Source organism: Bos javanicus, chromosome 14 (assembly GCF_032452875.1).
Source record: "Bos javanicus breed banteng chromosome 14, ARS-OSU_banteng_1.0, whole genome shotgun sequence".
In the NCBI taxonomy this organism is placed as follows: domain Eukaryota; kingdom Metazoa; phylum Chordata; class Mammalia; order Artiodactyla; family Bovidae; genus Bos; species Bos javanicus.
The window spans coordinates 76,213,757-76,238,715 of NC_083881.1; the positions used below are offsets into that span (position 1 = coordinate 76,213,757).

At 41.3% G+C, this 24,959-nt stretch overlaps 1 protein-coding gene and 1 long non-coding RNA gene across 4 annotated transcripts in view; one reads left to right on the forward strand and one right to left on the reverse strand.

The window, feature by feature from the left end:
- Positions 1-8,201: 8,201 nt before the first annotated feature.
- Positions 8,202-24,959, reverse strand: part of CPNE3 (copine 3) — a 48,508-nt gene continuing 31,750 nt past the window's right edge. For both annotated transcript variants that reach the window (XM_061439437.1, XM_061439436.1), the window contains exons 10-16: positions 23,964-24,023; positions 23,296-23,429; positions 18,531-18,585; positions 18,399-18,450; positions 14,989-15,122; positions 13,737-13,973; positions 8,202-11,419 (exon numbers count right to left, since the gene is read on the reverse strand). In XM_061439437.1, coding sequence (XP_061295421.1) covers positions 11,309-11,419; positions 13,737-13,973; positions 14,989-15,122; positions 18,399-18,450; positions 18,531-18,585; positions 23,296-23,429; positions 23,964-24,023 — 783 coding nt within the window. In that variant the 3' untranslated portion in view covers positions 8,202-11,308. The remainder of the gene's footprint in view (positions 11,420-13,736; positions 13,974-14,988; positions 15,123-18,398; positions 18,451-18,530; positions 18,586-23,295; positions 23,430-23,963; positions 24,024-24,959) is intronic.
- Positions 13,909-24,027, forward strand: LOC133260754 (uncharacterized). Of its 2 annotated transcripts, XR_009740951.1 has the most exons (3): positions 13,909-14,691; positions 15,666-16,085; positions 23,777-24,027. It is a non-coding gene; the product is annotated as an uncharacterized LOC133260754 (long non-coding RNA). The 2 variants fall into 2 exon arrangements; XR_009740950.1 differs by lacking the exon at positions 23,777-24,027 and having other exon boundaries at positions 15,666-16,770.

Consider the following 24,959-nt stretch of genomic DNA (forward strand, 5'->3'; position numbering starts at 1 on the left):
GAATCACAAGCTGGAATCAAGATTGCTGGGAGAAATATCAATAACCTCAGATATGCAGATGACACCACCCTTATGGCAGAAAGTGAAGAGGAACTAAAGAGCCTCTTGATGAAAGTGAAAGAGGAGGGTGAAAAAGTTGCCTTAAAAATCAACATTAAAAAAACTAAGATCATGGGATCTAGTCCCATCACTTCTTGGCAAATAGATGGGGAAACAATGACAGACTTTCTTTTCTGGGGCTCTAAAATCACTGCAGATGGTGACTGCAGCCCTGAAATTAAAAGATGCTAGCTCCTTGGCAGAAAAGCTATGACAAATCTAGGCAGCATATTAAAAAGCAGAGGTATTACTCTGCCAACAAAGGTCAGTAGAGTCAAAGCTATGGTTTTTCCAGTAGTCATGTATGGATGTGAGAGTTGGATCATAAATAAGGCTAAGCACCAAAGAATTGAAGATTTTGAACTATGGTGTTGGAGAAGACTCTTGAGAGTCCCTTGGACTGCAAGGAGATCCAACCAGTCCATGCTAAAGGAGATCAGTCCTGGGTGTTCATTGGAAGGACTGATGCTGAGGCTGAAACTCCAATACTTTGGCCACCAAAAGAGCCGACTCATTTGAAAAGACCCTGATGCTAGGAAACTCTGAAGGGGGGAGGAGAAGGGGATGACAGAGGATGAGATAGTTGGATGGCATCACCGACTCGATGCACATGAGTTTGAGCAAGCTCTGGGAGATGGTGAAGGATGGGGAGGCCTGGCGTGTTGCAGTCCATGGGGTTGCAAAGAGTCAGACACAAACGAGTGACTGAACAAGAAAATAAATCCTGTTCACGAGAGCTGAATACCTCCCAAAGCACTTCCTAAAGGCCCCACCTCCTAATCCTATCATATTTGGGGTTAGGATTTCAATACACAAATTTGCTGCAATTGGGAACAGGCAGCGGTGGAGGACACTAACATTCAAACCATGGCAACTACTTTTGACCATGTTGTTTCTCTGCTCAGGGACCTACTAATTCGTCCTAGTGATTAAATCTTCTTTGTCCAAATGTGATTACCACTATCCCAACCATACTCTCCACTGAAGCTAGTCATCTTGCTTTTTCTGGAACCAACACCCGCCTTTCACCCTCTGGCATTTGTCCATGCTTCTACCACAGTAGAAGCATCATTCTTCCTCCATCACTTACCTCTTGCCAGTACTTCCAAACCTCTCCCACTGCTGATGGCTGCAGTTTCAAGGGATTATCACACAGTAAAGCCCTCCGTTGTTCTTTCAGTTCAGTTCAGTTCAGTCACTCAGTCGTGTCCAACTCTTTGCGACCCCATGAATCACAGCACGCCAGGCTTCCCTGTCCATCACCATCTCCCGGAGCCTACCCAAACCCATGTCCATTGAGTCAGTGATACCATCCAACCATCTCATTCTCTGTCATCCCCTTCTCCTCCCGCCTTCAATCTTTCCCAGCATTGGGGTCTTTTCCAATGAGTCAGTTCTTCGCATCAGGTGGCCAAAGGATTGGAGTTTCAGCTTCAGCATCAGTCCTTCCAATGAACATCCAAGACTGATCTCCTTTAGGATGGACTGGTTGGATCTCCTTGCAGTCCAAGGGACTCTCAAGAGTCTTCTCCAACACCACAGTTCAAAAGCATCAATTCTTCGGCGCTCAGCTTTCTTCACAGTCCAACTCTCACATCCATACATGACCACTAGAAAAACCATAGCCTTGACTAGACAGACCTTTGTTGGCAAAGTAATGTCTCTGTTGTTCAAAGTAATGTCTCTGTTGTTCTCTAACTTCTGCTTAATTTTATATTACAATAAGGTAAAGACTAGCTCTTACACTTTATTTGTATAAAGACAGAAAGCCCAGGGGTTGTTTGTTTTGTTTTCACCTTTTTATTTTTGTAACTTTTTTTAAATTGGAAGATAATTGCTTTACAATGTTGTGTTGGTTTCTGCTGAACAGCAACAAAAATCAGTATATACATTGTGTATACACATACACATACGTAAGCGTATATCTGTCCCCTCCCTGTTGAGCCTCCCTTCCACCCTACACCCCACGCCACTCCTCTAGGTCTGCACAGAATGCCAGGTTGTGGTCCCTGCGTCGTATACCAGCTTTCCATTACCTATCTATTTCACACATGGCAGTGTATATATGTCAATGCTAGTTTCTCAATCTGTCCCACCCTCTCCTTGCCCCACTGTGTTTTTTTGTTTTTAAAGAGAGAGATTATTAATAGTGAATTCATGGAAGCAGACTACATAGGACATCAGCATTGAAAAGAGGCTTGACTTCACTCATGCTCAAAGAAATATAAATCAGAATGAAAAAGGAATATACCCATCAAGTGGGAAAATATTTGGTAGTAGACAATAATACTGAGTGCTGGTATGTAAATTTGGGCTACTGTTCTGGCAGTACATCTTAGAACCCAGCAGTACTGGCTCATATTTACATACATCCCAGAAAATCCTCAAGTAGGCCCATACAACAAAATGCAAGAGGAAATGCATTGCTTGTAGTACACAAGGACCTAAAGGCAACCAGATAGGCCATACTAGCAGAATAGGTAAAAATTTATATATAGTATGTGGAGTATGGATGTGTTTTTAATGAAATTTTATTCAGCCATTAAAGTAACAAATTAGATTTACATCTAACAACATGGATAGGTCTCTTTTAAAACTAGTGTATTTTTTTAAGTAAGAAAAAAGAATGAGACCTTTAGTTATACCATGCATCACATTTTTATAAAGCCAACCTAATCAAGACTATTGGGGACAAATCTGTAGCCTGAAAAAGCCAAGATTATTAACCTGCAGCAACAGGGGAGACCAATCACCAGAGGAAAGATGAGGGTTTCACCAAGCACAGAAAAGGATGAGTTATGATAGGATCTTGGGGAAAGGCAGAGGTTTGCTGTTGTTCAGTCATTAAGTCATGTCCGACTCACTGTTATTCCATGGACTACAGTGCGCCAGGTTCCTCTGTCCCTCACTATCTGAAGGAGTCTGCTCAAATTCATGTCCACTGAGTCAGTGATGCTATCTAACCATCTCATCTGCCACCCCCTTCTCCTTTCACCTTCAAGCTTTCCCAGAATCGGTCTTTTCCAGTGAGTCAGCTCTTCACATGAGGTGGCCAAAGTATTGGAGTTTCAGCTTCAATATCAGTCCTTCCAATGGATATTCAGAACTGATTTCCTTTAGGATGGACTGGTTGGATCTCCTTGCAGTCCAAGGGACTCTCAAGAGTCTTCTCCAACACCACAGTTCAAAAGCATCAATTCTTTGGCACTCAGCTTTCTTTATAGTCCAACTCTCACATCCATACATGACTACTAGAAAAACCATAGCTTTGACTAGATGGACCTTTGTTGGCAACGTAATGTCTCTGCTTTTTAATATGCCATCTAGGTTGGTCATAACTATCCTTCCAAGGAGTAAGCATCTTTTAATTTCATGGCTGCAGTCACCACCTGCAGTGATTTTGGAGCCCAAAAAAACAAAGTCTGTCACTGTTTCCATTGTTTCCCCATCTATTTCCCATGAAGTGATGGGACCAGATGCCATGATCGTCGTTTTCTGAATGTTGAGCTTTAAGCCAACTTTTTCACCCTCCTCTTTCACTTTCATCAAGAGGCTTTTTAGTTCTACTCTTTCTGCCATAAGGGTGGTGTCATCTCCATATCTGAGGTTACTGATATTTCTCCCAGCAAACTTGATTCCAGCTTGTGCTTCATCCAGCCCAGCATTGCTCATAACGTACTCTGCATATAAGTTAAATAAGCAGGGTGACAGTATACAGCCTTGACTTACTCCTTTCCTGATTTGGAACAAGTCTGTTGTTCCATGTCCAGTTCTAACTGTTGCTTCTTGACCTGCATACAGATTTCTCAAGAGGCAGGACAGGTGGTCTGGTATTCCCATCTCTTGAAGAATTTTCCACAGTTTGTTGTGATCCTGTGGCCACTGCTGAGTTTTCCAAATTTGCTGACAAATTGAGTGCAGCACTTTCACAGGATCATCTTTTAGAATCTGAAGTAACTCGGCTGAAATAACTCGAACTTGAAACACCATTAGCTTTGTTCATAGTAATTCTTCCTAAGGCCCATTTGACTTAGCATTCCAGGGTGTCTGGCTCTAGGTGAGTGATCATACCATCGTGATTATCTGGGTCAAAAGGATCTTTTTTGTATAGCTCTTCTATGTATTCTTGTCACCTCTTCTTAATATCTTCTGCTTCTGTTTGGTCCATTCCATTTTTGTCCTTTATTGTGCTCATCTTTGCATGAAATGTTCCCTTTGTATGTCTGATTTTCTTGAAGAGATCTCTAGTCTTTCCCATTCTATTGTTTTCCTCTATTTCTTTGCATTAATCACTGAGTACCCTTAGGAGAAACCAAAAGTTCAGGCATCCTGATTTTGGACTTCCAGCCTCCAGACTGTGAGAAGATAAATGTCTGTTGTTAAATACACATTCTATACATACTATTCTATACAACAGCACCAGGAGACTAACATACTTAATTTCATGAACTATGGCAGGAGATAGCTGTTGGTTGGAGAAGCAGGACACAAGAATGAGAAATATCTCATGGAGATTCAAGAGGCAGACCTGATAAGACAGGTCTGTGGAGGTGTGAAATAACCATACCAAGGGAGCCACAGCTGTGAGTGAATGTACGTAATGCCCACCTTAAATTACATCAGCTCATTTGCTGGGTACATGGCAAACAGAGTTCCCAGCACCTTAGTTACAGAGAAGAACAGTAGTTGAAAACTGGATTTGTAACTTCCATGGGGCTTCCCTGGTGGCTCAGTGTAAAGAATCTGCTTGCCAATGCAGGAGATGCAAGAGACGCAGGTTTGATCCCTGGGTCCAGAAGATGCCTTGGAAGAGGAAATGGCAACCCACTCCAGTATTCTTGTCTGGAGAATCCCATGGATAGAGGACCCTGGTGGGCTACAGCCCACGTGGTCACAAAGCGTCGGACATGTCTTAGCCACTGAGTGCGCACACACACGCACACACACAACCTCCACAGATGTTGACCACACTTCTCTCAACAAACTCTGATACATTCATTCATTCTACGTAAAACCAAAAGGCCTTATCATCTCCTAGTTCCTAGCAGACACCAAGCCCACAACCCACTGTTGATAACAATTCCATATTTTGCTTAAAAATGTGAAATGTGTGGAGGGGACAGTGAGAACCTGGTAAAAAAACATAGATGGGGGAGACACTTTCCCTTATGAATTTCAAAAATAATTTCTGATTAAAAATGAAAAATTTGTATAAGGTGGGGTTGCCCCCACCCCAGGATAGCATAACTAATAGCGTGTGTTCAATAAAAGGTAGCTAAGTGAATGGAAGAAAAGTTATGACCAACCTAAATAGCATATTAAAAAGCAGGAGACATGACTTTGCCAACAAAGTTTTGTATAGTCAAAGCTATGGTTTTTCCAGTAGTCATGTATGGATGTGAGAGTTGGACCATAAAGAAAGCTGAGCGCTGAAGAATTGATGCTTTGGAACTGTGAGAAGACTCTTGAGAGTCTCATGGACAGCAAGGAGATACAGCCAGTCCATCCTAATGGAAATCAGTCCTGAATGTTCATTGGAAGAACTGATGCTGAAGCTGAAACTCCAATCCTTTGACTACCTGATCCGAAGAACTGACTCATTTGAAAAGACTCACGCAAAGGATGTTCATATGGACCATCAAAGCGCCCCAAGCCTCCGAGCCGGAGGGCTTCTCTCCGAACCCAGGCAGCGGCTGTCGCAGGCCGCGGGCAAGCAGGCATAGCACACCGCGGTGCGCGGGGTCCAGGACCGGCTCTCGGCCTTCGGGGCTCCAGCGAGGCTGCGCGCTCTGCAGGCTGCACCGCATCCATCAGGTCCACTCTTACAGCGAGCTGCTGGACGGCCGCCTGGTCAACCGCTGCACCCGTGCACCCGCAGGGCCTTGAAGGAGCCCAGACTCCGTGGCCCCGGAGCAAAGTTTCCTGCCCACCCCGCCCCCAGCGACCCCACCTCCTGGGACGGAGAAACTGGGGGAAAAAAATAGGTAAAGTCTCACAAAAAGCCTGCCTCACCTTGCTTGTTTTAGCATCATGTACTGTCTCCTTTCTCATATTAGATCATAAACTCTTTGAGGTTACTAAGAAATTTTACTCACTTTGACTTCCACCTGTTGATTGCTAGTACTAAACGATTTGGGTTTCCCTGATAGCTCAGTTGGTAAAGAATCCGCCTGCAATGCAGGAGTCCCTGGTTTGATTCCTGGGTTGTGAAGATCCCCTGGAGAAGGGAAAGGCTACCCACTCCAGTATTCTTGGGCTTCCCTGGTGGTTTAGCTGGTAAAGAATCTGCCTGCCATGCAGGAGACCTGGGTTCAATCCCTGGGTTGAGAAGATACCCTGGAGAAGAGAAAGGCTACCCACTCCAGTATTCTGGACTTTCTAGACTGGAGAATTCCATGGACAGTGTAGTCCATGGGATCCTAAAGAGTCGGACATGACTGAGCAAGTTTCACTAAACTATTCAATATTTATTCAAAAACAAGCAAATAATTTTTACTGGCTGGAAGACGTGGCTGAAGACTAATCCTGTCACACTCAGTCTTCTCTCTGAGAACCCTCTGGAGCTTCCCAACCCGAGATTCTTGCGTCCAGTCCTAGATGACCAAGCGCTGTTGTGAAACCTGGCACGCTGTGAGTTTATGAAAAAAATCAAAGATACTAGGGCTCTCATTTACCTATTGTAAGAGGTCACAATTCTGCTTATAATGATATTTGCTTCCTGATCATTTCCTTTTAGAGAGAAGATCAATAGCCAAGACAAAGTATAACTCTTTAAGGACACTGCAACCTCTTCAGAGTATTCTGGAGAAGTTGGCCAAACAGCCGTGTGCTCAGTTGCTCAGTCCTGTCCTGCTCTTTGCAGCCCCGTAGACTGTGGTCACCAGGCTCCTCTGTCCATGGGATTCTCCAAGCAAGAATCCTGGAACAGGTTGCCATTTCCTCCTCCAAAGGGTCTGCTGGACCTCAGGATTGAACCCACATCTCCTGCATTGGCAGGCAGATTCTTTCACCACTGAGCCACCTGGGAACGCTCAATGACAAATGACGAGGGTGCTGGTCTTGCTACAAGGGTGACAGATGAGAAGGCTTTGGCAATGCTGGGACTCTGTGCCATTATCAGGTGTGAGTCAGCATTGGAGCCATGAAAGAACTGACATGGGGCTAATCGATAGATGATTCAGTGTGGAGGCAGGGCTGTGGCAGAAAAAGTCTAGAATTCAGAAACTGACCTAGAATCCGAACTTGGCAAGTGGGTAACCAAACAGCGGAGTCTTTGCCATAAGGTGACCACCACCTATTCCATCAGGCCTTCACCAAGGCCACTGTGGCCGCAGCAACTTTGGCAATGGGGTCCCTCCTACCCCCCTAACGTAAGACCCTTCTGTTCTTCAAAAACCTGACTTGGATCGCATCAGAGCTGCTAAGTCCATTCGGTGGCATCCCATTCCTTTTAGCCTAAGCAGGGACGCCCTTGAATGCCCCCGGGGGCTGGACAGGATGCAAAGCCACCCGCCACCCCGTCTCCCCTCTCCCCTCTTCTCTCACACTCTCCCTCTCGCACTTTGCATTCCAGCAAACTTAAATTCTTCCCATTCCCCAAACATTCAACTCCACAGTTGCTGTTGATACGACACCTTCATAAATGCTTTGAGCGTTCGTCGTCCAGTGAGGGTTCAGGTCTCAACTTGAATGGGGGTGCACATCCTGGGAAAAGTGCTCCTTGGCAGTAGGTGGGTCGGGTCTCCCCCTGACCTCATGTCCCTACAATTACTTAGTCTTTCCTCTCTCTTCCGGTCCATTATTTCCATGAAGGCGGCAACTTTGGCTTCCGAGGTCACACTGTTCCCCCAAGACCTTGCCCAATACTGCAACACGATAGAAGCAACTTAGAAGAAAAAGTTAGGTGAATATACTGTCCTGCCCAACAACCGATAAAATAGGAGGGCACAGTTCTCATGTGAGCACCCTAGTTAAGCTGAGAACCTTTCCCTTACTGTACCCTGAAAAATACCTTGAATACATTCAATATCTTTAAGTGATTACATCCCATAAAAGAATAAACCCCCCAAACTGTTTAATTCAGAAAAACACAGAATACAGGCTGATTAAAGCACTAACTTTATTTCTAACTTTTTGACCAATATCATTTGAAGAAAGAACAAAAATAAAAACAAGGTACTATTGTAACACATCAAGAAATGACTTTATCCAAATGGAAGATATACTTAACATCAATTCATATATTAGTAACTTACACACTTATTATCAAATATGACATAAAACCACAAAATAGTCTCTCGAAATCTCAACCAAGCTTCTGGTTTACCATATGTGTCACTTCCATGACTACCAACCACACATATAAAGAGACTAGGAGAAATTTTATTGAAGATGATTTTCCAGAAAATTTACACAATTAATAAGGCAAAGTATGTTAAATAAGGCATGGCAACAAGGGGGCCCTGAATTTACTCTGGAAAGGCTGCCTAAGGCACTACCAAAGTAGACAGCTGTAAATCCCTGATCTGACTTTAAATTTTTCCGATCTTAAAGTTTTCCACTTCAAGCACAAGGTGACGTGACCATGCTAATTGCTCTTCTCTCAGAACAGGCAGACTGAGAAGTACCACGTCCATCCCAGGCACTGTCGCCCTCGTATGTTTGTGATGTGTCTGTTTGGATGAGGTGTAACAGTCAACTTGGCTATTTCTTCTTTAAACGCATTTTAAGGACTAATGGCACGGAATGAATGGCAGCACGAAAGGGAAAAGGACTATTTTAATACAAAACAATACTAAATCAGCCTGTGATGATGCAAAATGTTGAAGCTCTAAGAATTTTATAAATGATAATTTAGAAATTATCAACACTTTTATTCAAAACTGCAAAAAGGTATCAATTCCCCTAATCTACTGGAATCACAGGTCTTATGAATAATAGCACCTACTGATGAACCAAATCAAGAATGCATAATACAAAATTAATTTTCAAAAGAGAACAATTCTGGTTAAAATCAGAATATAAAATTATGAAGACCAAATCAATGACAGTGGTGACAGGACACTGGTTTGGCCGATGAAAGCAATGAATGCTTCTGACCAGCGGTGCCCAGGTGCCCTGCAGGTGGCCCCAGTGCCGCCAGGATGGGGCTCAGGAGACTGAGGAGGGGGCCCGGTGACCCCTGGACCTCAGCTTCACACTAGAACCTCTACTTCTGTCTTGCAGTATACCAAGATCACATGCAAATCGTTTCTTTTAAAGGCCGCGTATGTTTACAAAAGAAAATTCTGAAAACCAAAGCAAACTATATATGCTGTTCCCCAGCACCAAAAAGAACTGAAAGCAGGGCATCTTAGACACAGAGGCTGCAAACTCCTGGGAGAGTCAGCAGTTCATTCCTCTCCTGACGGACGTCAAGATAACTTGTCATCTCATAAGTCATACTATAGGGTAACAGACGACTAGTTAATAAGTACCTTCAGGTTAACAACGCACATCCAGAGGCCAGCTAGCTGAGTGGAAAGTGTTAATTGCTTGCCGGGGGCAGGCACCCACGATGGTCAGCAGACGCCCTCTCTGCTCGCCGGGGGCAGGCACCCACGATGGTCAGCAGAGCCCCTCTCAGCCTGACCTGGGCAACGAGCGGCTTCCAAGAAGCCAAAAGCTGTTCATGGCTGAGGGCTCGCTTCCTTCAAATATTTCAGGGGACAAAAGACCCGCGCGGTGGCACATTTTCAGTAACCCTGGAAGGCACGTCAGCACAGCACAAGGTGCATCCCATACGGATCCGTGACCGACATGCAGTCCTCAATAACCAGATGTTACTTCATGACCGGCCAGCACACAGACATGTGTGGTACCTGGCACACAGGTCCTCAGTAAAACCTTAATCCATTCTGAAAAGGTAATGTTTGCTAAGGATTATATTCCAAAGTGTAAACATCAGGAAAAAAAAATATACTAAAAAAAAAGCATGGAAAGTCCATTCTATCCTATGCAGCAGTTGGATTTTTTTTTTTAAGTTATAGTAGGTTTTTGCTTAATACCGTACATTTTGGGCTTAGGAAGCAGCATGGTATTAAAATGTAAAATAGGATTTTGATTAATAACCATTATCATGAGTTTTAAAAAATCAGAGTAAAAAATCACTTTAACAAAAAAAGGAGAAAATACCTAAATGAATCTATATAAATGTAGAAATCAATGTATGTGACCTTGGAAGATATAAAGGAAAATATAAAGCTTGCCTTTTTTAATAAGTAATGTCTTTCATTAACTAACAGAAAGTGCAATTCCGAATTTCCCCTTATATGTTTGGTCCTTATAGCTTTTCCTGGACAAACCCAGTCCTACCCATTTTAACAAACTCCAGTTGAAATCATCTAATAATGCTGAGTCTAGGACAAGCTATCATTAATGCACATACAGAATCCCGAGTGTCACATACAATCAATGAAAAGGTCAAATCTGACCACATTTACAATATTAAATAGTGAAAATGAAAGATCCAGGAAGGCAAATAAAATGGCTTACAGGAAGTTCCTTCTACTTGTTGATTTTACAGCTTTAAGAACTGAATATGTATGTGTCTTCCTTTCTAATTTGGGACTTCTTATGAAGTCTTCTGAGGATGCATTCTGTTTTGAACTGTGCATGTCTAAGTTGCAGCAAAACTCAAGCACAAGTGAAGGTAGTTTTATCCCACGGAAAAGCATAAAATATAGTTCTAGATACAAACTCAGTATCATCTAATTTAAGAAACTCTGGTCATCTGGTGTGGACATCGGCTTATAATACATATATCGCCTAAGCAAAGCACAGCAACCTGTAAATTGCATCATTCCAACAATTTCCCATTCTTTCTATTGACAAACATTCAAAAACAGCATTTTCATCATATGAAAGTAAACAACCACATGAACGTGTACTTTTCTCGCACCGGCTCCTAATCCAAACAGCCTCACCGCAATTACTGCAATGACTGGCAATCACTGGGTTGATTGGGCAAAGCCTAAGTTAGCACTCTCCTCCAAAAAAAGTATAAAAAGAATGCTTTAAATAGACATACTCCAGAGAGAGCTAGGTTTGCATTGTAAATCGTAGGGTTTCTGAGAAGGGTGTAAAATGACAGATTCACGATTTGAGATGGTGAGAAATCTGTTGCTCCACACAGCACAAAAGAATTCTGCTCGGACGACCAGGGCGCCTCTCATTTCGTAGCCGGGTTCTTGGGAGGAAGGAGTTTGTACGTGTTGAAGTAGCCCACCACCTGCTGGGGGACCTCCGCCAAGACGCTCTGAGCAAGTGCTTCTTTTGGAGCCTTGTGAACAGATGAAATCAAAGCAATTTTATTAGCAACCAAGTTTTAACTGGGATTTTGATAAAAGACTAAGAACTCCCCCACCGGGAAAAAGCAGTTAGTTCCCAATTTCTAGGCTTGTATCTTGTCTCGAGAATAGGCCACGAAACACACAACAAACCGTTACTCGGGAACGCTTTAGTATGCTCACATTTAACAAGTCCTTTTTTGGTGCCTGCATTTTGGCATTTAATGATGTTGGTTCTTTTGCTTTTCAACTTTTAAATGTGGGTCTTTCATTCTCTGGGTATTAATTTTTTTAACTTTTTATTTTGAAATAATTACAAATAGTGCAGAGAGCTCCCATGTACCCATTACCCAGTTTCCCCCAAAGGTAGCATCTTTTATAACTATAGGACAATAACAAAACTAGGAAGCCAGCATTGGTACGGTTCTCACAACTTATTCAGATTTCACCAGTTTTACATGTACTCATTTGTGTGTGTGTGTGTGTGCCTGTGTGTATACAGTTATATGTAATTTTATCATGGGGGTATATCTGTGTAGGGAGAAAGCAACGGCACCCCACTCCAGTACTCTTGCCTGGAAAATCCCATGGATGGAGGAGCCTGGTAGGCTGCAGTCCATGGGGTCGCTAAGAGTCAGACACGACTGAGCAACTTCACTTTCACTTTTCACTTTCCTGCATAGGAGAAGGAAATGGCAACCCACTCCAATGTTCTTGCCTGGAGAATCCCAGGGATGGGGGAGCCTGGTGGGCTGCCGTCTATGGGGTCACACAGAGTTGGACACGACTGAAGCAACTTAGCAGCAGCAGCATATCTGTATAACCACTGTCACAATCAAGATGCAGAACAGTTTCACCATCACAAAGACCCCTAACGCTGCCACCTTTTTTAATATACACCCACCTCATTCCCCTCCACCCACTCCCACTCATACACTGGCTGGTGGGAACGTAAAGCTATGACATAATTTTACATAATTATGTAAATGACATGATTTACATTATATGACATTTTTGTCATATTCAGATTTCACCAGTCTGTGTGTACACAGTTATATGTCATTTTCTCATCGGGGTCTATCTGTATAACCACCATCACAATCAAGACACAGAACAGCTTCATTATCACAAAGATCCCTAACATTGCCACCTTCTGCATACACACCCAGCTCATTCCCCTCCATCCACTCCCAGGCACACCCTGGCTGGTGGGAGTGTAAAAGGACACAATTATGCCAGAAAAGTTCAGAAGCTTCTTTAATGACTAAAATGCAACAACCATACAACTCAGCAACTGCACTTATGGGTATTTATCCCAGAAAAATAAAAACTTATGTGCACACAACAGCCTGCTTATGAATGTTTTCAGCAGCTTTGTGTATGACAGATGAGAACTGGAAACAATTGAAGATGTCCTTTAACGGGTGAATGGTTAAACTGGTATACCCATACCACGGAATACTACTCAGCAATAAAAAAGCAATATATTCAACAAGTGGGAAGACTCTTAAGAGAATTAAGCTAAGTGGGAAAAAAGACAATGTCGAGGTTATATACTATGTGATTTATATAACATTCTTGAAATGGCAAAAACATAGAAATGAAGCCAGACTGGTGGTTGCCAGGGGTTAAGGAGGGAGCGAAGGTGGCCGGGAAGTGGTGTGATTGTAAAAGGGCTACGTGAGGAAGCCTGCTGTGATGGACCTTGATTGTATCGTCAATATCCTGGTTATGATTCTGGACCATAGTTTTACAAGATGTTACCATTAGAGTAATCTGGGTAAAAGAGTCTCCTCAGAGGTTTTTCATCAAATCAACTTCTAGTTTGGTAAATTCATCATATACTTACATAGTTTTTCTCTTGTTACATTTGTAAAGATAAAATATATTTTAAAACAGCAGTCACAACAACATCGTTTTAAATAATTTATCATAGGGACTATAAGAGGTACACAAGAATACAACCTTGAAAAAAAACAGCCAAATCTAATCAAGGTTCTTCAAATGGAAAATTCACACACTCTACTAGCTCAGTATTGAAGAATCTGCAGGAGACCTGGGTCTGATCCCTGGGTCAGGAAGATCCCCTGGAGGAGGAAAAGGCTACCCACTCCAGTCTTCTTGCCTGAAGAGTCTCAGGGACAGAAGAGCCTGGTGAGCTGCAGACCATGGGGTTGCCCAGAGTGGGACACAACTCAGCATATATGCATGGCGACTCCGGACATCTACTCTTAACTGCCCGGCTACGGACAGGCAGAGTCTGTTCAAACACCTTGGAGTGCGTGAGGGGCAGGGAGGCGTGGTACTCACGTTCTGGAACTGCCTGAAAGGCACAAACTGGACAATATCCCTGACGGCTTCTTCGCCGGTCGGGGAGCGGAGGCTTCCGCCGTCACCATCTAGGAACTCCATGGCGCTGAAGTCCGCGCCTCCAACGCCGACAATGATGATGGACATAGGCAGCTTGGCAGCATTAACAATCGCCCGTCTGGTCTCATCGAGGTCTGTGATCACGCCATCAGTAATGATCAAGAGCACAAAGTATTGCTGCCAAAAAAAGACAATGATGTCCGCTGAGCGAGCTGAGCTCCCCAAGAATAAAAGCAACAGTTAATGACATCTCCCGCCTGATGAGTCATTTCGTCACTCATTTTCCTTGTCAGTCTCTACCCAGGATACCATCTATATGAAATTTTCCAAGATTCTCTGATGACAAGGAAATTAACTGATACGAAAACTGTAGGTTAATTAAAAGTGCAACAGACCACAGAAGAAGGTTGGCAAAAATACACAGAAGCAAGATGAAACTTTCAGTTAGCACAGAAACATTTTGATTGAACTGGAGGATTGGATATGTCAAAGTACCTGTCAAGGGAGCAACTGGCAACAACTACATTCTTAAAAGATCAAATATGGAAGTAGAATTGTTTATCAAGCTAAAATATGCTTTTGAATAAATGGATATGGTTCAGGGAGGGGCAGAAGGGAATCTTTCTCTCAATCCTGCCATCTCTGCTAAGTCATTTTAGAGAGTGATACCATGGGACATAAAGTTGCGACTCCATCTTTTGGGTCATCTACGTCTGGAATGGAAAGCAGAATTATAATAGAACCTATCATGTGCTGGGTGTTTATGGTTTATCTCCTCACACTTCTTTCAATAACTGTATGAGGCAGTTATCCCTGACTTATTTCTGAAGATATGAAGCTGAATGAGGTTCGTTCTCCAGGGTCGAACAGGCATTTTGCAACAGCAACCGAAGTGGTAAGTCTCCTCAAGCCTTAACTTGCTAAATCTACTCAAAAAAAATTTTTTTCCAGAACCTACCCAGGAAAATTATTTCAAAAGATAGAGAACAAACTCATTAAGTATAAAGGTTGTTTTGCTGTTCTCTTGTTTTTAACGATCACCAGTTTAACAGATGTTACTCCCAAACCAAGGAGGACATATCATTGCTTCATGCCCTGTGTTTGCATCTCGACAGACCAAATAAGCAGGAAAAGGGCACTGGGGCCAACTACCAGCCCATGTCCTCCCTGCCCCTGGCAACAGGGCACTCACAGAGGCTGTCCGTTGCTGTGTGGCTGCAGCGGCAAACCTGGCCACGTGGTTTATGATTGGAGAAAAGTTAGTCGGTCCATAGAGTTTTATCTGAGGAAGGCAGGCCCGATATGCCTCTATAATGCCTTGGACTCCTAGATTTAAAAAAAAAAAAAAGCAGGATTAAAAATTCTCAAGCACAATTTAATTGTCTACTTTTCACCATAGTGGCTGGTTTAATTTATATACTAACATACAGTGCTTTAAAGAGTCAAAAGTTCCATATTTAGGCGTTCTCTAAGGTATATATTACAAAGCTCCATAGCGATGCTCCATCACACACACAAAAAAAACCTATAAACTTTCCTCTCCCCCAGTAGAAGGCATTTGTTTTCACCTCAGTCAAATTATTCATTAGTCTTCAGTAGGGTTGTTATACTGTTTAATTTTGATATGTTTTGAGAATGAGACTCTGACGGAAAAAGAACCATGCGAAAGATGCTGCAACATACAACTGATGACAAGGTACGAAAAAGTAACTGATAAAAATGGGAAACCTTTGCACATATGACCAGAGGGTCTACAAAAATGTCAGACAGCTGTGAACTTAATGTCAATTCTAGCCAAGGGTTTATTGGATAACTTAGAGATGAAGCGTGGTATAGTGGACTGCACTAATTGCAAGTATTCACTTCCAGGTTGTTTATCACATTTTGCTGCAGAAACATTCAAGCATGTCTTTGTGGGCTGCGGCTTAGGCCTGCAGGGTAGCTTCGCCCAGTGCAAGTGATCGGACGCGACAGCCAAGTCTAAGCAGATGTTTCAAGAATCTTTACTGCCGGTTTTTGCCAGCTGTCTTGCTTTTCCCCCCTGCTATGGGAACAGCGTATTCCAGACTGCCTGAGACCCAGAATGAGAAGGAACAGGGGAGTGCAGCGGTCTAGCCAAGAGTCGAGTGATTTGTCAAGTGATCGAGACATAAATCATTGTCATTACAAATTACTGAGACTTGGAGAATGTTGATTACCGCAGACAGCCTATCAAGAGCTGAACAGCATTCCTGATTAAGGCACTGCTGATGAATCTGCCCTTAATACACAACAGTGTCTGAGATGTAGGTAAGAGACTAGAAAGCCTATAGTAATTCCCCCACAGTACTTTGCTGAGAGTATCAAGAAAATCTGAAAAGACTTTTTAATGTCAACCAAAACAGGTGTCCTGCTTTTAAAATTTCCCGTAGAACATAGATTAATAAGGAGGAGCAGTGTATATCTGGTTTAAAAGCTTAACGAGATCAACTTTCTCCACTTAGAATGAGTGCCAATAGACTCCTTAGGCACTTTGAATTTAAGAATAAGTGGTCTTATGAACCACCTTTGAGAATGTAACTAATTCATACAGAGAGATGATTTTACAGGCATAAGGTGAGGCTGTAACTAGTGGTTAGTCAATCCAGTAGTAACAAAAATAGTATTAACATAAGCCAGCAGCAGGATCTTTCTGTAATGATACATGCTATAGAAAAATTGAACCCATAACCAAAGCAACAGTAATATTTTCTTCCATTTCTATCATCTAGCTTGCTTTTCAATAAGGTATACAAGCTATTAAATGTTTTCATAAATATCAACAGCCTTCAATTCCTCAACTAAAACTGAATTATGCTAGTATCTTTCCATTGCATTAAAGGAACAACTGAGACATGTTTTTTTATGGGCAACTAAATTCAATGACTAATTAAGAGAAGAGGATTAAACTTCCTTGTCTTAAAATAAAGTTGTATTGTTTTCTATGTGACATTTCCTTTGTCTGAAACCAAAACGATCCTTTCTTTTGTCCAGACTAAACTGAAAGCAGAAAAGCTGCACATCGTGACAGCCCACAGACAGGCTCTTATTACTCAGAGTGGATGAACTTCTAAAACGAATCATCCTACGATCTGTCATCCATATTTACTTGCAAAACAAAATCTAATTACAACAAATTCTAAAAACTGTTCCAATTTCATCATAAGCATGAAGCACATTTTTTAAAAAGAAAAAATTACTGAAAAAAAAAAAAAGAAATAATGGCTATTTATTGTGGGTATGAAGTGACAATGCCCATTCTATGAGCTGACTTTTCACTCTTTTGACAGTGTCCTTTGATTTACAGAAGTTTTAAATTTTAGTCTTATGTATCTATTTTTTCTTTTGTTGCCTGTGTTGCTATCATATCCAATTAACCATTGCCAAATACAAAAAAAGAAAAATATTCCCAGTTTCATATGGCTAGGGATATAAAAGGCCACAACCAAAGCCGCTGAACGTGCATAAAGGATGAGAAAAGAGTTTTGCAAAAAAGGAGAAAATCCTAATACAAACTACTCCCAACAAAATATTCATGCTCTTCTACTTTATGAATATCATAAGAGGAGGAGGGAAGGACATCATCTTCTATTAGAAATCTATATATTTTGCAACTGTTAAAAGGACACTTTGCAGAAAATTAGCTTAGGGTCTACACTTGTATGCCTCTGCCCCCACCTCTTTCCCTCCTCCAAACTGTTTAGTTTTATATTAATTTTGTGGGAGATTTGGCATTGCTCAATATGGTAAAATGGAGAAAGAAATGACAACCCACTCCAGTATTCTTGCCTGGAGAATCCCAGGGATGGAGGAGCCTGGTTGGCTGCCGTCTATGGGGTCGCACAGAGTCGGACACGACTGAAGCGACTTAGCAGCAGCAGCAGCAATATGGTAAAAAGGAAGAGGCACTGGGATATTTGAGGGATAAACAGAAAAGTGGAATGACAGCAATATTTATGCCTGTTTTCCACACAAAGGAAAGCTACTCCCAGAGCTTAATTCTGTGCTTCTTTAGCCTACATCCACCTCCTTACAGAACCTGTGTAACAAGTAATTAGCTGCTGGACACTTTCTTCACAGAGAGTTAACTGTTAATCTGAGAAAAACAGCTGCATATTAAATGATTCATTTTATTGAAGGTTTATTTTTAAATCAACTTATATGTGAATATAAAATGATCACTCTTACTGATCTACCATCAAGACTGAGAAATCTTTTATTCTATTAGACCTCTTAAGGTAGAAGAATTTAGCCAGCAGTCTTCATCATTATCATAGTGATTTGCCTTCTTACTACACTAACCACCAACTTGGTGTAAAATTCTACTTTACATGATAGGAAATTTAATATATCACAAAATATATATTAGATATATATTATTCTATTATATTAGATATATATATTATATAATATAATAATATATAATATATTATATTAGATATATATATATTAGAGATATATATATATATATCAAAAATATATTAGAAAGGAAATCTGAGTAGCTTTCAATCATAGAGGAAAAAACAACTGACAAAGACTTAGTAAGCCTTTCAGTTTAAAAATTCACGTTGATTTTTAACTTACCATTACAGTAGGGATTGGATGGATTAAAGTTTATTGGAAATTCATGAGAAACCTGCCAAAAGATGAAAGAAGGACTGATGAGGCTTGTTTTGCTTTGCCAGGAGGCAAACCTTCACAATGAGCTCTTCCTACCTGCCAGTGAGGTGGGACCTGCGCTCCAAAGCCGAAAGCTGGAAACATCTTATCACTAAAAGGAAAATTTGAAAAAAGCAAAAGGTCATTTGTCTCTTTACTCATAATAAGACAATACGAGCTTACTTTTAAAACATTCAAAATATTAGAAAAATCTAAAAATAAAGACTAGAACTAATGTTAATATTTGGAAACTCTCATCCTAAATATTTTTCTGTGCATTGAAAGAATTTAAAGTCTTTCTATACAAATTTATTAATATGGACTTTATGACTCAGACAGTAAAGAATCTGCCTGCAATGCAGGAGACCTGGGTTCCATCACTGGGTCGGGAAGATCCTCTAGAGGAGGAAATGGCAATCCACTCCAGTACTCTTGCCTGGAAAATTCCATGGACAGAGGAGCCTGGTGAGCTACCGTCCATGGGGTGGCAAAGAGTTGGACACAACTGAGCAATTAACACTTAACACACCTCTACTTATGTATCGTTTATCATTTCACTAAATAAATATGTAAATAAATTAATAAAGCTTTAAAAAGCACAAGTTTTTCATTTGTCTACAAAAAAATAGTCATTTGGCAGCAAAACGTGACCTCAACTGACAAGAGGTTATTTATAGCCTGTATTTATTTATACCACTTAATATGAATAAGATATCATACGTTTGGCCACAGAAATATGGTACAAATGCTACACATCATAAAACTCTCCATTTCTGCAGCAAAATATATGAATATTTGACCCAAGGGCTTAGAGATAATTTGGACAGAATATACAATATCATGAGAGTGGCTGCCAAGTGTTCCACTGTACGGAGATTCTCCCCCAACGGACAGACACCAGCGGCTGGCCATAGCAGAACCCTGTAACGATGATACTAACATTTCTACTAGCGGGACTCTTTTTTATATTACTTCTCAATGGTTCTTTTTGCACCAAGGCTAGAACCTGTGTCACAGATGTTACAATATGTTTCCCAGTTGACAGTCTGCCTTTGACTTTAAAAGAGCTTCCCTTTTCTAGTTATTAACGTTAATGACTGTGAACACCCAAAACTTATTTCATGATTGTTGCCTTCTCTGTCTTGCTTAAAGGCTGTCCTCACTGCAGTATTATAGACAATTTACATATATGTTCTCTTAGGACTTCCAAGCCTTGATCTTGATATTAAACGTGTAATTCATCGGGAGTGGCATGTGAAGCAGAAACTGCTCATGTGGATCCACCAGCATCCATCTCTCCCCCTTCAACCCTGGATCCCGTGGGCCCCAGTGACCACATTCTCCCGACCCAGCCTCTGTGCTGGCAGTGGTCGGGGGCGAGGTTCTGGCCGGATGTGTGAGTGGAGGGGTTTGCAGCCACTTCTGAATCGCACCCTTGGGGAAAGCACATGCATCCTCAGTCCCTTTGTCTTCCTCCCACTGGCTGGAGAGGACGAGAACTCAGACCCAGGGTGGACGCTCTGAGTGGCAGCACGGCCCTGTCGGCCCCGAACTGCTTATCTCTAGACGTGCAACAGGAAGGAGACACAAATCTCTATTTTGTCAAAATCACGGTGTGCTGGGGTATCTATTTCTGCAGTTCTGTCCATAGTCTGTACAGAAGTATCCTAACATATACAAGCACAAGTCAGGGATTCAAATCCAGTTCGTGAGCAGTTTGACAGTTGTTACAACCCCATCTCTATCATATACTTAAATTGACAGACATTCTTGGGTCTATTTCAAGATTGCGTGTTTCTACTGGTCATGTAATAGTTCCATGCTGTCAATATATACTTAATATTGTACACAGGAAACATATATAATGTTGCTGTGCTGTGCTTAGTCACTCAGTCGTATCCGACTCTTTGCAACCCCATGGACTGTACCCGCCAGGCTCCTCTGTCCACGGGATTCTCCAGGCCAGAATACTGGAGTGGGTTGCAGTGCCCTCCTCCAGGGGTCTCCTCAACCCAGGGATGGAACCCAGGTCTCCCACACTGCAGGCAGATTCTTTACCAGCTGAGCCACCAGGAAAGCCCAAAGTGAAAGCGTTAGTTACTCAGTCGTGTCTGACTCTGTGACTCCATGGGCTGTAGCCACCAGGCTCCTCTGTCCATGGAATTCTCCAGACAAGAAAACTACAGAGAATAGCCATGGGGTGGGTAGCCGTTCCCTTCTCCAGGGGATCTTCCTGACTCAGGGATCGAACCCGGGTATCCCACATTGTGGGCAGATTCTTTACTGTTTGAACCACTAGGGAAATAAATCATATATGTATACATATCAAGTTTTAATATCTACAAGCACAAATTTCCTTTTTTCTTTCCTGAAAAACTTGGCTATTCTTATTCATTTTGCCCTCTAGAAAATTATAAGAATCATTTTGTCAAGGTTCCACTGGAATTCTGATTAAAACTGAATAATCCAGAGAGAAACATTCTATTTTCATCACTGTGACATCTGCCTATCTAGAATCATGGCGTATCTTTCCTTCTTTGTCCCTGGGTATAATTCTGTAGTTTTCTCTCACTTTAGACCTTTGACTAAATTTATTCTCATTTTTTATTGCATTATGAACTGTGATCTTTTATTCACTCCAGTTTCTTCAACTGGTTTTTGATAGTTCATGAAAAATTGCTGATTTTTTATTTTATGTTGTATGTAACCACATTTTGAACTTTCACTACTTTCTAACATTTTTCACTTGATTCTCTCAGGTTTGAATTCATTCCTCATTTATGTATGAAGCTGTCTTGGCTGGTGCCTTTGTGAGAAGAGCTCTTTGACCAGTTCCTGGTCTGAGGAGGTTCTCTGCCTCTTTGAGCCAAGTTTGGTAATTTGTAGCTTTCTAAAAGAATCATCCTGCAACCTAGATTTTTTCACTGAAATAGTATAACATGTTACCAAACATAACATACAAATGTTTAATGATTTTTTTTCTGAATTTATGCTTATGATCTCTGTCTCATTACTAATATTCTATGTGTTTTCTCTTTTTCTTGGGGATCGGTGTCAACAAAGGTTTTCCTAAATTTTGTTGAACTTGCAAAGAATCATCTCTTCATTTAATTTATTAACTTGGTGTGTGTAAGTCATCACTTTGTGTGTTTGGAGGAAGCAGAGCAAAGCCAAGTGGTGAGGACAAGTTTCCGGAGCCAGACAGCCCAGGTGTGGTTCTGTGTCTGCCGTTACCCGCTGAGGGACCCTGGACACGTGACTTTAGCCTTCCTGCCTCAGGCTTCTCATCCGTAAAATCAAGATGATGATACCACCTCTCTCACAACCAAGCATGAGGACTAGATGAATATCATATAGAAAGGATTTAAAATTTTCCCTGACATATAACAGCTAACATGTATATGGAATCTCCTACTATTACTGTATGTATATTTTTCTTTCTATCCTTGAATTTTACTTTGTTGAAAAGCTAGTTCATTTATATTCAATTCTTTTTTAAAAAATAAAAGTGTCAGAAATCTTCCTTTATAAAGATGCCTGAGTACTGCCTGGGTACCTCAGTTGGTAGAGTAATCAGACTTTTAATCAGAGGGCATAGGTTCAAGTCCCTGGAGATGCTTTAAAAAAAAAAAGAAAAAAATGAAGTAAGAGGAGTTCCCTGGTGGTCCAGCATTTAGGACTTGATGCTTTCACTGCCGTGGGCTGGGGAGCTAAGTTGCTGGAGATCATGTATAGCCTTCTCATTACCCTTTATTTCTAGACAGTCTGTTATTACACTCTGATTTCCTCTTTGATCTAAGAACTACTGAAGAGCTTTTTTAATTTTCATGTGGTAAGTTTTTTTTAGTTAACGTTTTGTTTTGACTTCCAAGAAGCAGTCTGAAAAAGTAACCCTGTAAATTTACTACTTTTTTTTATCTAAGTCCCATTACAACTGTGTTTCTTTGAAATTTTTATCATATTTCTAGCTATTTTCAATTGAAATACATTGATACTGTATTACTAACCATATCCATGCTTACATTTTCATTTTGGATTATACAACAAAGTGTCTATAAAGTAACTTTTCAATTGCCTTTAATGAGTTTTGTCTTAAATTCTATTAGGCTGGTATTGGAACTGCTACCCTTGGCTTAAACTTGTTTCTCTAAAAATTTCATCTAAATGGCATAACAGATCAACGAAAAATCCCATCAGTATGTATGGACTTTTATCATAAAATGACAGACAAAAACAAGTGAAAACGTATACTGTACCCTAACAGATACAGAACAAAAAATTAATACCGTGGATTTTTTTCTATTGTTTAGTACACCTTCAGAAGGACCTATTTTAATCTATTCAAAATCTATCCATTGAGAATCGATTCAAAATACTTCACAGCAATTATATCAAGGTATCCTGTAGCACTTGCTGAAAATCACCATTAAGAAACTAATTTGACAACAACCGCCTAGAAAATAGACATTAAAAATTAGTGTCTATGAGTGTTTACAAAATGTGTCTTCTGGACTTCAACCACAGAAATAACTTATCCCTAATGAGTAAGCCCCAAGAAAACCGGATCAAAGAAACAAAAGCCTTGCCAACAGTCAGCTGTTAGAGAAGGACGCTACGCATAATACAACTAATCACAGCCAGAGATTAGAGGCCAAAGGTAAACACTGACTGTTCACAAAGGGAAAAATAGAAAAGATAAGAGAAATTTTAAGGAGAAAGTTACTTCTCCCCAGTACGGTTATCCCATCAACTACATCAGAGAATCAGCAGAAGATCCAGACACTGCCGTTTCTGGGGAGTCATGCACTGGAGTCATACTCACGCATCGTAGTCCTGAATGACCAGTCCCACAGACCAGATTGCAGTCAAATACTCATTAACACCATTGGGGCTGATGTAGTGAAGGGAGTTGGGAGAACGCGGATCACCATTGGAGCCAGTGAAGTCCACTCCCACCTGCCAAATGACAATTGCGGTCCTTACTCAAGGGAAGGCAGGGACATCCTTGCTTGCTGTCCAGGAAAACGCACACACTGAATGCTGACACAGAAACACTCATCCCTGAGCCTGCTCTGATTTGCTAACAAGTCCCTGAGCCGACAGGTATTTTCACGACAATGAAACAATTACAGCCTCAGCCTGAAGCAACCTGCTAGTCCTAATTTTCTAGACGTCTTAAATCATAGATTATTATATCTATGACTTTAGACATAGAGGACTTTTGGGTACATTTGATTAATGTTTTTTATTAATTAAATTACTGCAGGATAATCACTGATTTATACACACGTGCTTTTTTTCAGGTGGAAAAAGTATTATTGACAAGGCCAAAAGCTTCTGGATCAACCTAGACAAACTCTCTGCAGAGACCATATTCAACAGATTGTGTACATTTCATCAAAAAGTCAGTTTGGCAGTAAAAGAAAAAACACTGTAAAATAGAGGGGAAAAGCCACATGTTACACTGGAAAAATCCAGTGTGTTACTCACAGTAAAATTCAGCTGGCAGCCTCCCATGATATAGTCAAGGAATGTACATTCCACTGTAATCTAAAAATAAATAGTAAACAAAATTAAAACTTTCCTACTTTTTTAAGAGAAGCAAAGAGCTCCCTGGTATACATTTTTAATCATCTATAAACTGAACAGCACAAGATACAAACATATAGAACCCACCCCTACATTTGAATTTAAAGCAACCTACCCCTACATGTCATGAATCTGTAAGATTCAAGATAATTATAGCATGTTATGGGAAATAGATGGGGAAACAGTGTCAGACTTTATTTTTTAGGCTCCAAAATCACTGCAGATGGGGACTGCAGCCATGAAATTAAAAGACGCTTACTCCTTGGAAGGAAAGTTATGACCAACCTAGATAGTATATTCAAAAGCAGAGACATTACTTTGCCAACAAAGGTTCGTCTAGTCAAGGCTATGGTTTTTCCAGTGGTCATGTATGGATGTGAGAGTTGGACTGTGAAGAAAGCTGAGCGCTGAAGAATTGATGCTTTTGAACTGTGGTGCTGGAGAAGACTCTTGAGAGTCCCTTGGACGGCAAGGAGATCCAACCAGTCCATTCTGAAGGAGATCAGCCCTGGGATTTCTTTGGAAGGAATGATGCTAAAGCTGAAACTCCAGTACTTTGGTCACCTCATGCAAAGAGTTGACTCATTGGAAAAGACTCTGATGCTGGGAGGGATTGGGGGCAGGAGGAGAAGGGGACGACAGAGGATGAGATGGCTGGATGGCATCACTGACTCAATGGATGTGAGTCTGAGTGAACTCCGGGAGTTGGTGATGGACAGGGAGGCCTGGCGTGCTGCGATTCATGGGGTCACAAAGAGTCGGACAAGACTGAGTGACTGAACTGAACTGAAGATTAGAATATCAATAGCCAAAGATGAAATGCACTGGTTTAAGAAACTAGTAATGAGTTTAATATGTTGAGACTTTAATAAGTTTAAAAACAAAAGCAAAAACTCC